The following is a 12,445-nucleotide window of genomic DNA, read 5'->3' on the forward strand; positions in this document are numbered from 1 at the left end:
TGTTTGACTTACATATTTAGCAGTTCTTTCATTAGGTGGATACATATTTATTATGCTTTTTCTTGATTTACTGTTCCCTTCATTGGTATACAGTCCCCCTCCTTGTCTCTTGTTATGGCCTGTATCTTGAGGTCAATTTTGTCAGATATTAAGTTCCTTACCCTTGTTTTTATGCATTGCCATTTGCTGGGTATATTTTTCTCCAGCCTTTAATTCTCAACCTTTTTTTGTCTGCAAAGTTGAGATGTTGTGTCCTATAGGCAGCATATCAATAGGTATGTTTTCTGAGCAAGTCTATTAGCTTCTGTCTATTAATGCGTGAGCTCAAACCTTTTATATTTAGTGTTATTAAATCCATCTGTCGACTCTGTAATGTTATCTTGTACCTTTTGTGTTGGGTGTTTTGCTACCTACCTATCTGATCTGCTAGTGTTGAGTATGATTTATGTGTCCCTTCTTTACACTATTGAGCCAATGCTATCCTTGGGGATGTTTTCTCTTTGTCACCTTATGGGTGGAATTGTTCATGTGATAGTCTCTTATTTGCACTCAGTGAGTTTTGCTCTTCTGTCCATAATGGATCAGCAAGGATCTTTTGTAGGGCTGGGTTTCTTTTAATGTATTCTTTGAGGTTGTCCTGGTCTGGAAAGACTCTTACTTCTCCATCTATATTAGTAGATAATTTTGTCAGGTATTTATGTGTTTGCGTGGTTCCCCTTCAATTTTTGAAATATGTTATTCATCCCCTCCTCTTGTTTATCATTCCCGCTGACAGGTCTGAAATATTCTTACTGTGGTACCTTTATACGTGACTATTTGCTTTTCCTTAGCTGCTTTTATGATCTTCTCCTCTTCCTCATAGTTGGATAATTTGACTATTATGTGTCCTGGTAACTTCTTCTTGGGATTTAGTTTGGTTTGTGTTATTTCAGCCTCTTGAATGGTTGCCTGATTTTCATTTATTAAGATGGGGAAGTTTTCCTCTTAGAACTCCCTCACTCTTTTCACTGTTGACTTCCTTGTTGTGTCTTCTTCCGATAATCCAATTACTATAATATTGTTCCTCTTCATAGCATCAGACATGGCTCTCATGTTTTCTTCAGCTTCTCTGATCATGTTATTTGACTGCTTAGTTTGCTGAGGTATACTAGGTCACTGGTATGATTCTCTGCCCACTTAAGTCTGTTGGAAAAGGTTGTCAATTTGCCACTTGATTTTGTTATTTCATCCCTTAAGTCATATATTTCCCTTTGGGACATTGCATTTATTTCCCCTATCCTTTTTCTGTATTGCTGCCCTCATATCTTGTATGACACCAGTCAGTCTTCTAAGAATTTCTTTCTGTGGCAGGTCAATATCTGCTTCTTCTATGTATATTGTTAGGTTCATGACTTCTTGATGTATTGTCTTCTGTTTCTCCTGCTTTTTCATTGAGGCTTTTAAGACTGGTTTCTGTTTAAGCCATCTTCCTGGAGCCATCTTCCAGAGAGTCAAAGCTCACTGCGTTCTGTCCTGTGGGACACATATATGTGCTTTTACAAACTACCTGGCAGTGGCTGTACTAAGGGGTCAGGCTACTGCTATATCTTTCTGTGGTTTCACTTTTATCCTAGCTGACCAGTATACCGTTATTTATCATGTGATTTGGATAATCCTCTCATGTGACGTTGGTAGGTTATTTTTGTGCCCACGAGGTTGTCACTTCACGGACTTATCTCTAAGTAAGCCTCACGCTGCTTGGAGCACCTCAGGTGGCATTTGTTGCTTCCCCTCCCACGGAAGTGCTGAGTAGGGCATGTGAGTGTATCCTCCTTGGTGTAGAGCAGTATGGCTTGCAAGGGGGCGTATCCTGAAGTTTGGGTGAATGTTTCCACAGTAGCGTGGAGTCCCATAAGTCATGGCCAGGAGTTATCCCCAGTCACTTGTAAGGCCTTGAAGAGGATAACTCCCCGCTGCTTGGTGTATGGAAGAGGACGGGTGTGATTTCCCCAGCTACATGTACAGCCAACAAATGCATGCAGGAGCTCCTCCAGTTGGACCTTCAGAGTTGCCCCAGGTGGAAGGGAGTGGCCTGGAGGTCACCAGTGGCTTGTGAAAGGAAAGATAGGGAGGGGATAAGAAAAAGAGAGAAAGAAGAAACAAAGATGAGAACAACAATGTCAAGAAAACTAACACCCACACAAACAAAATGCACAGACTAAACAAAAGTGAAAACTGTTTTTAAAAAGAAAGGATAACTAAATCTGCTGAGACTGTGGCTGTAAAAAGAGAAGAGATACAAGAAGAGGAGAAAAGAAGAAAAAGTGAAATAGAAACAAAAAGAAGGAAAGAAAAGAAATCAAAGGAGAGAAAATTTTGAAAATTAAGAGACAGCTGAATCCCTTGCCATGCTGTGTGTAGCATCACTCATGCTGTGTGAAGCACTGTTGCAGGAGGCAGGCTGTAGCTTTCCCAACTTGGACACCAGAGTTGCCACAGGCAGAGTGTAGGGGCCTGGAAACCAATAGTGGCATGTAGAAGGAAAGAGAGGGAGGAGAGAATCATAATTGCAGAGCAAGGGGGGATTAAAAATAAGGCGAGAACAAATTAAGGAGCGGACAAGAAAGAAAAAAAGAGGGGAAACTCAACTATGCTCACTAAGATTGGCTGTGATGGTAAAGCAAGACAAAAGAGAGAAGGAAGAAATAAAGAATAAAGAGACAGTTGAACCATGATTTCCTGAATGTAGGGCTAGAGGGGTTTAAACCTTTCCCCACAATGGGAGGTTGGTGTGCCCTTTTAATACAGGGACCCAGTGGTGCTGGGAGGAATTGCCCTAGTTGTTGAGATTACCTTAGAAGTCTGATGGAGGTTTCCTCACCAGCATGGTGCACTGTAGATGGCTGTCACAGCTGCCTCATGTGGCATGCAGCACTCCCACAGAAGGCAGGCTGGAGTTCTCCCGGCTATTTTGGTTGATTTGCCCCAGGCAGAACGTAGTGGCCTGGAAGCCAGTAGTGGCATATGATAGGAAAGGGAGGGAGCGAAGAGGAAAAAGAGTGGGAGAAAAGAAAGAAAGAGAGGAAGAAAGAAAGTAAACAAACCTGAGCCCGTTGAGCCCAACTGTGGTGGGAAAGATAGAAAGGAGAGAGAATAAAGAAAGGAGAAATAAAGTGATAAGTAAGAAGATCATTGAGACTTGAACACCTGTCTGTAGGGCTGGAGAAGTTCCAACTCTTCCTCAAGGTAGCAGGGTGATGTTCCCGCTTGATGTAGAGTTCCACAGACGCAGGTGGGATTATTCTCAAAGGAAGATCACAACAGCAGTTCCCACCATGGTACTGAGCGCTGGAGTTCACTGGTATACCTGTCTTCTGCTGTATGTAGCACTTCAGCAGGAGCTGGGGGAGGGAGTGTTCCCACAGTCCTGTGTAGGGCCCCAGGACATGCAGGACCTCCCTAGCTGTGTGTAGAATCACTGAGAGGTAAACTGGGCTTATTGTCTTATCTAGACTGCTGATTCCCTACTAGATCAGAGGATTTTTTTTTTCATTTTTTATGTTCCCCCACTGGGCAGCTGGAACAGAATCTAATTACATTATCTCCCTGGCTCTGGGCTCCAGTTCTGTGTTCTTTAAGAAGCTTAGACTTGCTTCAGTGGGTCTTTGTTATACAAAAATCCTCAAGGACCTGTAGCTAAATTGGGGTATTCCTTAGCATGGACTTCTTCTTATGCTGATTTATGTTAAGGGACCCCTTCTACATGCTTCTTGGACCGAAGCAACAAGATTGGAGTTTGAGTTTTTAACAATAATATTTATTTCACTCTTTTTTATATTATGCTTGTGAGGTGCTCTGATTTGAGGGTTGTCATGCTGACCCCCAGAGGGGAAGATCCAGCTTATCAGGGGGGTTGTTTCCTTCTAGGCCTATTGGAACTGAATTTGCCCCCTGGACTCTGACTGTCCACCTATTTTTTTTTTTCCCAAACCACAATCTGCCTCAAGTAAAATTCTGCTTTTTATTTCTATTCCAAATTGTGGCTACCTGCCAGGGAGCTAACAATGTGGAGAGCCTGGCATGGGGTACTCCTGTTTTCTGGGATTATGTCCCCTTTATGGCATCAGCCTGAAGAAATGACTACTCCCAGTGGGGATAGCTATTCAGCTGGAGTCCGCAGAGACAGCTAGCCAAATCTGGAACAACTTATATTATTCTTGGTTCGTTTTGTGAGTGGAAATCACACACACACCAAAAGGGGGTTCAGGAGAAACCCTAGTACCCTAATTCTAATTTTAGGTCTACACCTCCCAGTTGTCTTCACCTTACCTCCCAATTTTCAGGTGTGGCAGCAAGAGCTCCAAATGGGTGAGTCTTAACTAGTCACCATCTCCTGGAATCCTTGCCTTTTTTTGTTAACTCACTAATCTATTTATAATTCAACAAGTATAAATTATCCCAGCTTTTCCAGCTGAAATACCATTGAGATTATACGACTTTGCAACCATATACACTTCATACCCAAGTCCATTTTTTTAAGTTATGATCAACTTTGTAGTTTTATTGAAAATTTTGTTTTTAAAACAATATTTTTTAATGTGGCCTTTTCCAGCATAGCACCAACAGAACATATAACATTCTTCTAGCTCTTTAATGATTTCTCACCCCCACCCCTGACTACGATGACCCCAGTTCTATCTTGTAAATCTGGCTAGTTCAGAGCATGTACACTGCATATGTAAGAACCCCCATCACACTAAATCCAGGACAGCAAAAACCTCAGGAACAATAATGGGAGTAGTGATACCATGAGAGTAGGAATTTGGTGGGGGAAGAAGAGGGAAGAGAGAGCAAACCAATCACAACAATCATGTAAACTCCTCTACCCCAGCGGGATGAACAACAGAAACGTGTGTGAAGGGAAACAGCAGACGGTGTAAGATATGAAAATGGTAATTTATAATTTATAAAGGGGTCAAGAGGGTGGGTGGGTGGTAAAGGGAGGGAAGAAAGAGGAGCTGATACCTAGAGCTCCAGTAGAAAGAAAATGTTTTTAAAATGATAATGGCAACATATGTACAAATGTGTTTCATACAATTGATGTACGGATTGTTATAAGAGCTGTAAGGACCCTCAATAAAATTATTTTTTTTTAAAAGAGAAAAAAAATGTGGTATTTTCTCATACAATTTACTTCTACTTTTTGATAATAGAAATGATCATATAGTGAAAATCATCCAATAAACCAAGTTTAATAGGCTGGGCCATTTAATGGACCATTAGCTTATATTCTATAGAAGTATCAATGCTATTTTTTTCACATCTGCATCTCTAGATCTTGATAACTGTAGAATAACTCATCTTTAAACACAAAGAGATCATGAAAACATAAGTCCAATGAAACAAAACAAATATTGTGCACCCAGTATATATGAAAAGGTAGATAGGCTAGTGGACTAAGAGATGTATCCATGAAGAAAATATTCTAGTCATATATGGAGATTACATCAGCTACCCACATGGCAAGTTAAAAGAAGTGAGAAACAAGAGACAAATTGAAATATAAAATCGACAGGATTATGAGCAGAGAAGGGAGAAAGAAGATGCTTACTCTAGTGATAAGGTGTCAAAGATAGAAACAAACAATTAAAATGAGACGATTTTAATTATCATGTGTTGATTTGAAATCTCTTTAAAATAGCAATGCCAAATTCATAATTGAATATGAGACTATGGGAGAAATTGCCTGGAATGAAATATGAAGCCAGGAGTCATTGCTGTAAAAACATGATCAAAACTGCCTCAATTTCTGTTCTCAAATATCTAGTAAAAGAGAAAATAGAAAAAATATTACAATAAAGGTGAAAAAAGAGATGAACTTGTAGTACATAAAGGGCTTACAAAGAGTCACCCAGCACAGCCTACAGGCCCAGAAATGCCAGATACGCATATACGAAGGGTGCCACAGATGATTAAGGCATTTTCTGCCGACCTTTGTGAGATACTAGCCAAAACACTTAGACATTTGCATAAGAAAAAGTATACTAATTGTCACTGGTGTTTTTAAAACAAAATGAACAGTATTTTCTAAAAACTTTTTAAGTACTAGAATGTTTAGAAGACTAATATAATTTTAACTTGAATTTTTCAATATTGGGTCACAAATAATACATATATAGGACAGTTTAGAGATTTTATAAAGATTTTGCAAATTATCCATCTATTGAATATTGATATTGATATTCAAACTCAAATTTCTTCTATCATAAAATTCAAGTTCTAATTTAATTTTTCTAGAGTTAAAATTTCTAGAGTCAAAAACATGACAAAATTATAGACATGCAGAATCTGTACATAGAACAAGGGGCAGTCTCTTGAATAGAACAAAGAGGCAGTTGTTTGAACTGAACCAGGGAGAGTAACATAATTTGAAAAAGTGTGTGACAGAGTTGTACCTTTCCATGAGACTTCTTTGGTCTGAATAATGAGTTCATAATCCAAGAAACTGTACCATATGAAGAAGAAATAGGCAACAGGATGGGAGGAAGGCTTATTAACACCCAACCAAACAGATACAGATGACACAGCAATACAGATGACACAACCAAAATTGCTTGCTAGAATTTGACAAGACCAATAAGTTATTTATTGAAAAAAAATGTATTCAATGTAAATGGTGATCATTCCCATGGACTTCCCAAATGTAATTGAAAGGAATAAAAACAACTACATCTGTAGTAATAAATGATTGAGAAATTCAATATTACTACAAGTCACAGGCAAAGTGTGTAGCAGACCATAAAAAAATTAAGTCCACAACAGCAAAAATATGACCGTTTGGATTTAGAGACAATTTCAAGAATAATTGTAGTGCACCAAGTACTAGTGACCACACAAATTTGAGGACAGAATAAAGGATATCATAAAGGAAGAAAATTTTATGAAGCCCATATGACTACTATTTTTTTTCTTATTTTGCTTTACAACTTGCGTCACCTAAGTGTTCTACTATATCAATAAATATTTTTGCAGGATAGCTAAACTCAGATAGAAACAAACACCTTAAGACCAGTGGTGTGAGTGGCAATACTGGGAGGGTAGAGGGAAAGTGGTTTGGATAGGGGGACTGATTACAAGGATCTACATATAACCTCCTCCCTGGGGACGGACAACAGAAAAGTGGGTGAAGGGAGAGGCTGGACATGGCAAGATATGACAAAATAATAATTTATAAATTATCAAGGGTTCATGAGGGATGGGTGAGATATGAGTGAGGGGAAAAATGAGGAGCTAATGGAGGGGCTTACATGGAGAACAAATGTTTTGAGAATTCCGAGGGCCAGGAATGTACAAATGTCCATTACACAGTTGATGTATGTATGTATGGGTTGTGATAAGAGTTATAGGAGCCTCTAATAAAATGATTTAAAAAAAACTCACTACACACACAAATCTATGTAAAGGATTTTCAAAAAGTTTGTGGAATGATGGCATTAGAAGAAGATAAAAGATCTACACAAACTTTTTTGTAGTTCTGATATATATATATATTGGTATACTCCATTCTTCTTCCCACACCTGGTCACCTTGAGTCTATGTATCCACTAGTATAATGTTGGTTTTACTGCTATAGCAGGATTGTACATACAACCATACATGTCTTTAAACCTGGCATTCTTTTAGCTTACCTATTCAATCTGTATACTGAGCAAATCATAACAGAAGCTGAAGAAAGATATGCCATCAAGATTGGAGGAAGGCTTGTAAACAACCCATGATATGCAGATGATACAACTTTGCTTGCTAAAAGTGAGGAGGACTCAAGTCACTTCTTGATTAAGATCAAGGATTGCAGTCTTCAGTGTGGATTGCAATGCAAAGAAGACCAAAATCCTCAAACACAACCAATATAATATCAATATCATATAACCAATATTCTAAGAAATAGAGAAAAAATTGAAGCTGACAAGGACCTTTTATTTCTTGGCTCCACAATCAATGTTCATGGCAGCAACTGTCAAATGATCAAAAGACATGTTACATTGGGTAAATCAATGGAGCTCTTTAGAGTATTGAAAATCAAGAATGTTATGTAGAGGACTAATGTGGAATAGCCCAAACCCTGGTATTTCCATTGCCTCATATGCATATGAAATTTCAACATTGAATAAGATGCATTAAAGAAGACCTGATGCATTTGAATTATGGGGCTAGAAAAGAATACGGAAAGCACCATGGACAGCTAAAAGAATGAACCAATCTGCCTTGGAAGAAGTACTGCCAGTCCTGATCCTGGGAGGCAAGGATGGCAACACTTTGTCTTACACTCATACTCTGGACATATTGATAAGAGAGATCAGTCAATGGAGAAGGAGAGCAGGTTTGGTAAAGTGGAGAGGCAGTGAAATTAGGAAGGCCCTCGATGAGATGAATTTGCGAGTGACTAAAACAATGGGTGCAGGGTGGTAATAATAATGGGGATGGTGGGAGACCAGGTGATGTTTTGTTCTCTTGTGTAATGAGTAGCTATTGGTCAGAAGGAACCAGATGGCACCTAGAAACAACAGCAACATATAACAAAATCTCCCAGGAAACCCAAACTCACAGCCATCAAGTTAATGATGACTCATACTGACACCTCACCCCACCTTCCCTCCTGGGTTTCTGGGATTTAACTCTTTATGGGAATTGAAGGCCTAGCATTTCTCTCATGGTGGTTTGTAACTGTCAACATGTGATGCGACAGCAGGCCAGAACATAACCACGACACCATGAGGCCTCCATATAACCTCACAGAACACTTTAATGATAAGGATAGACTCAGAGGCTGAAGGAAACTGCAAGGTTCCTATCTGATTATATTGTAAACCTCTTCAACATACAAGTGCATTTAATTAAGGTTAACACATACAGAATTCTTATTAGCACAACTATATAAATGTTTTCTAATGTAGTTTTCACATCTTCATAAGAAATGTAGATAACATTTTCTTAGCTTTGTGTCTCTGCATCCAAAGAATTGCTGAGCCACAGACTTAATCATTTCAGAACACTGTTTGCTCATAACATTGACATATTTCTCCTACAAGAGGAGTATGAAGTATTATTTGGGGAACAATGAGACTGGGAAGGAAAAGAAAAGGGAACATTGGCAAGCTCATGAACAGCTGGAACTTTTACTAGCTTGCAAAGTCTCCTGGTGCACACCGTGTCCCCAGCAGGCACTAACTGAGAAGGGACGACTATAGGGGGCTCATCCAGGGGATGATACACTTATTTCCCTAGTGTGAAATATTTATTTTTCCTTCAGCATCATTATGGGACCCTGTATTTCATTTAAGAAATAGACGTCATCAGATTTTCCCAACCTAAGAATGGTAGAGCAGCCCACTTGTTGGATCTGGCTTCCTTTTCTCCAGGTACAATAGAGACCACCCCTCATCCTTTTACAAGTATTCACTTCAGGTGCGTTTTGGGTTCCCTAAATCGTATAGTTTGTTTAACCATCAATATTTTTCTTTTTTACAACTTTTATTTTAAATTTTATCTTAAAATATGTCTTTCTACTCTGTTTACAGTGCCCTCTTTTTCTCCCAAGCCTTTAATGTTTATGAAACATGACTCCAATATCCCTTGCTTATGCCCAAATGAACTCACAACATTCATAGGTTTATATTGGCAAATATAGCCTCATATTATGTAGTTTAGATGGTTCACAAGTTCTGCTACAGAGACAACCAAGTATTGTTAATCTGCTTTCTCCACCATATATAATGCACAAACATTACACTTATGGGAGAATTTTTATGTGTTCTTGACCCCTCATAGCTCACTGTAGAGTGATAAGTTAGTAGAGTCTTTTGTTTTACTCAATCACAATTTAACCAAGTGAATCTGTACACCCCTACTCTACACTGCTCAGCATCATTGGGAAAAAAGATGCAACATGGACAAGTGTAGTTCTTGGAAGGCTAAGAGACTAGTTATATTATTAGTCAAAAGGGAAAGGTATTGAGTAGTCTTATGAATTTCTTGATTATTTTAATGTTCACCGTAATCTCTTAAACTTACAAGAATCTAACATGTGATACATAAATAGCATGTCTTTAAAGAACACACTCAAAGATAGATTGATTCAAAATGTTGACTTTTGTGGTTACTGTGTTTCTGTAAAGTGAGAACTAGAAACATATACTAATACTATTTTACAGACTTTTTATTAAAATATAGTATAAATCCCAAACAAAATGGAACAAAATAATCCAAATGGTTTAACTTTAAATGTTTTTATCACAATATCATTTTTTTTAATTTTAAGAATCATGTATAATTTATTTATACTATCTTCCTTAGAACGTTCTTCAGAGCACCTTTAAACTCTTTATTTCTCAGAGTATAGATGAGAGGGTTAAGCATAGGGGTTACCACCGTGTAGAAGAGGGAAACAAATTTCCCTTGATCCTTCGATCTGCTCTTGGCAGGCTGCAGATACATGAAGATAATGGTCCCATAGAAGACGATGACCACCATGATGTGGGAGGAGCAAGTCCCAAATGCTTTCTGGCGGCCAGCAGTTGACTTGATCCTCAAAACTGCTTGGGCAATGTAACCATAGGAAACAAGAATGAATGAGACAGGCACTATAAGGAAGAGGATGCTAGCCACAAAAAGCTCAGCTTCATTGAAAGTGGTGTCCACACAAGCCAACTTGATAAGCACAGGAACCTCACAAATGAAATGATCAACTTGGTGATGACCACACAAAGGCAGCTGCAGAGTGAGAGTGCACTGTATCAGTGTGGTGGCCACCCCACTGAGCCATGCCACAGCTGCCAGGGTCATGCAAAGTCGTGGATGTACCAAGACAGTATAATGGAGGGGACGGCACACAGCAACATAACGATCATAGGACATTACTGCTAGAAGGACACACTCAGTAGATCCCAGTGCGTGGGAGACATAGAGTTGAACCACACAGCCACCATAGGTAATGATCTTCATGGGATAACACAAATTTACCAGGAGCTGGGGGATAACACTACTGGTGAAGCAAAGGTCCAGAAAGGAGAGATGAGAAAGGAAGAAGTACATGGGTGTTTGAAGCTTGGGTTCCAGACGAGACACCAGGATGATAGCAGTGTTTCCGAATATGGTTAGTAAATATAAGATCAAAATGAGCCCAAAGAGAATCTTCTGCAAGTGAGGATGATCAGAAAACCCCAATAGGATGAAGCCAGTGAGGTTTCTCTCATGGACACTCTTCACTATCCCCATTTGTAATGTATAATCCAAAATGTTGAGGCATAGCTGAGAGAGATGAAATATGATCCGGTTAAATGAGCGGCAATGTCACCTCTCAGAAGCATGTCTTACAGAAAATGTGTGTAAATATATGTTAACATCTAGTGCATTAGGTCTATTTTTCTTAGTTGTGAGTGCTAAGTAATTTTATTTTATTTTTTATTCTCTACTGCCTTTCAAAGAAAATTGAGTGGACTTATAAGTAAATGTTACCATGTGCTGTAGGAGACAAATTAAACATCACTTTATTTGAACTTCTCCAACGTTAACCCTTTAGTCACATCTCTCTATATATATAAAATGGAAAATCATAACCAACCCAAACCAAAAGTATTAGGATTTATTTCAACAGTTTTCCATCTCTGGAAAAAAGTTTTCACCCCAAATCCAAAATAGTGGAAATGATTTAGAAATATGGTTGGCATTACTTAAAAAGGCTCCTTCATAGGATCTATTTAAAGGCTATGGTTTCCTAGACAATAAGAGAGAAACAAGAATTCATTTCTTCTGATCCATGCCTCAGTTGGTGCTATCCACAATGTAGTTTGTTCTTCCTTCCTTCACATTCTGTTAGTTTCTGTCTTTGTTTTTCTTACTATCTCTTAAGAACTCAAGATTCTTTTAACCCAAAGGTATTTTTGGAAATGTACTGTTGTTCATCGGATATGGGATTTATTTTCCCAAGATGATTTTAATCTTACCATCTGTTCAAAGGATAAATGTAAACTTAATTATTGATGGTGAAACAATCAAATAAGGGGCTTTATAAGTAAGGAAAAAAAACTATCATTATGACATCATAGAAGCCTTTAGTAATTAGAAATTATGAAGCTATTGTTACTCAACATATCCTACTTCTAGGTTTACAATGTTGTCCAGGCAGGGCTTTCATCTTTGCAGCCCTTCCCAGAAGAATTCTGTACTCTGAGTTAGACAAAGTCAAAATGTCAGCTTCGACACTCTAGAGTCGGGGGGAAGTTCAAAAAACCCATTGCTGTTGAATGAATTCTGATTATTGGAGATATTGAAGGACAGAGAACTGCTCCTTGGGTTTCCCAGATAGTAGATCTTTAAAGGAGCCAACAATCATAGCTCTTCTCCACAAACTTACCGAATTTGACAAAGGGACCTTATAGTGAGCAATTCAATGCTTAACCTAGTGCTC

At 38.6% G+C, this 12,445-nt stretch overlaps 1 protein-coding gene across 1 annotated transcript; it reads right to left on the reverse strand.

Moving 5' to 3' along the window:
* Positions 1-10,314: 10,314 nt before the first annotated feature.
* LOC142441269 (olfactory receptor 2G2-like) lies at positions 10,315-11,253 on the reverse strand. The gene has a single exon (XM_075543310.1). The coding sequence runs from the start codon at positions 11,251-11,253 to the stop codon at positions 10,315-10,317; it is 939 nt and encodes a 312-aa protein (XP_075399425.1).
* Positions 11,254-12,445: the final 1,192 nt, after the last annotated feature.

Source organism: Tenrec ecaudatus, chromosome 2, assembly GCF_050624435.1.
Source record: "Tenrec ecaudatus isolate mTenEca1 chromosome 2, mTenEca1.hap1, whole genome shotgun sequence".
NCBI lineage: Eukaryota > Metazoa > Chordata > Mammalia > Afrosoricida > Tenrecidae > Tenrec > Tenrec ecaudatus.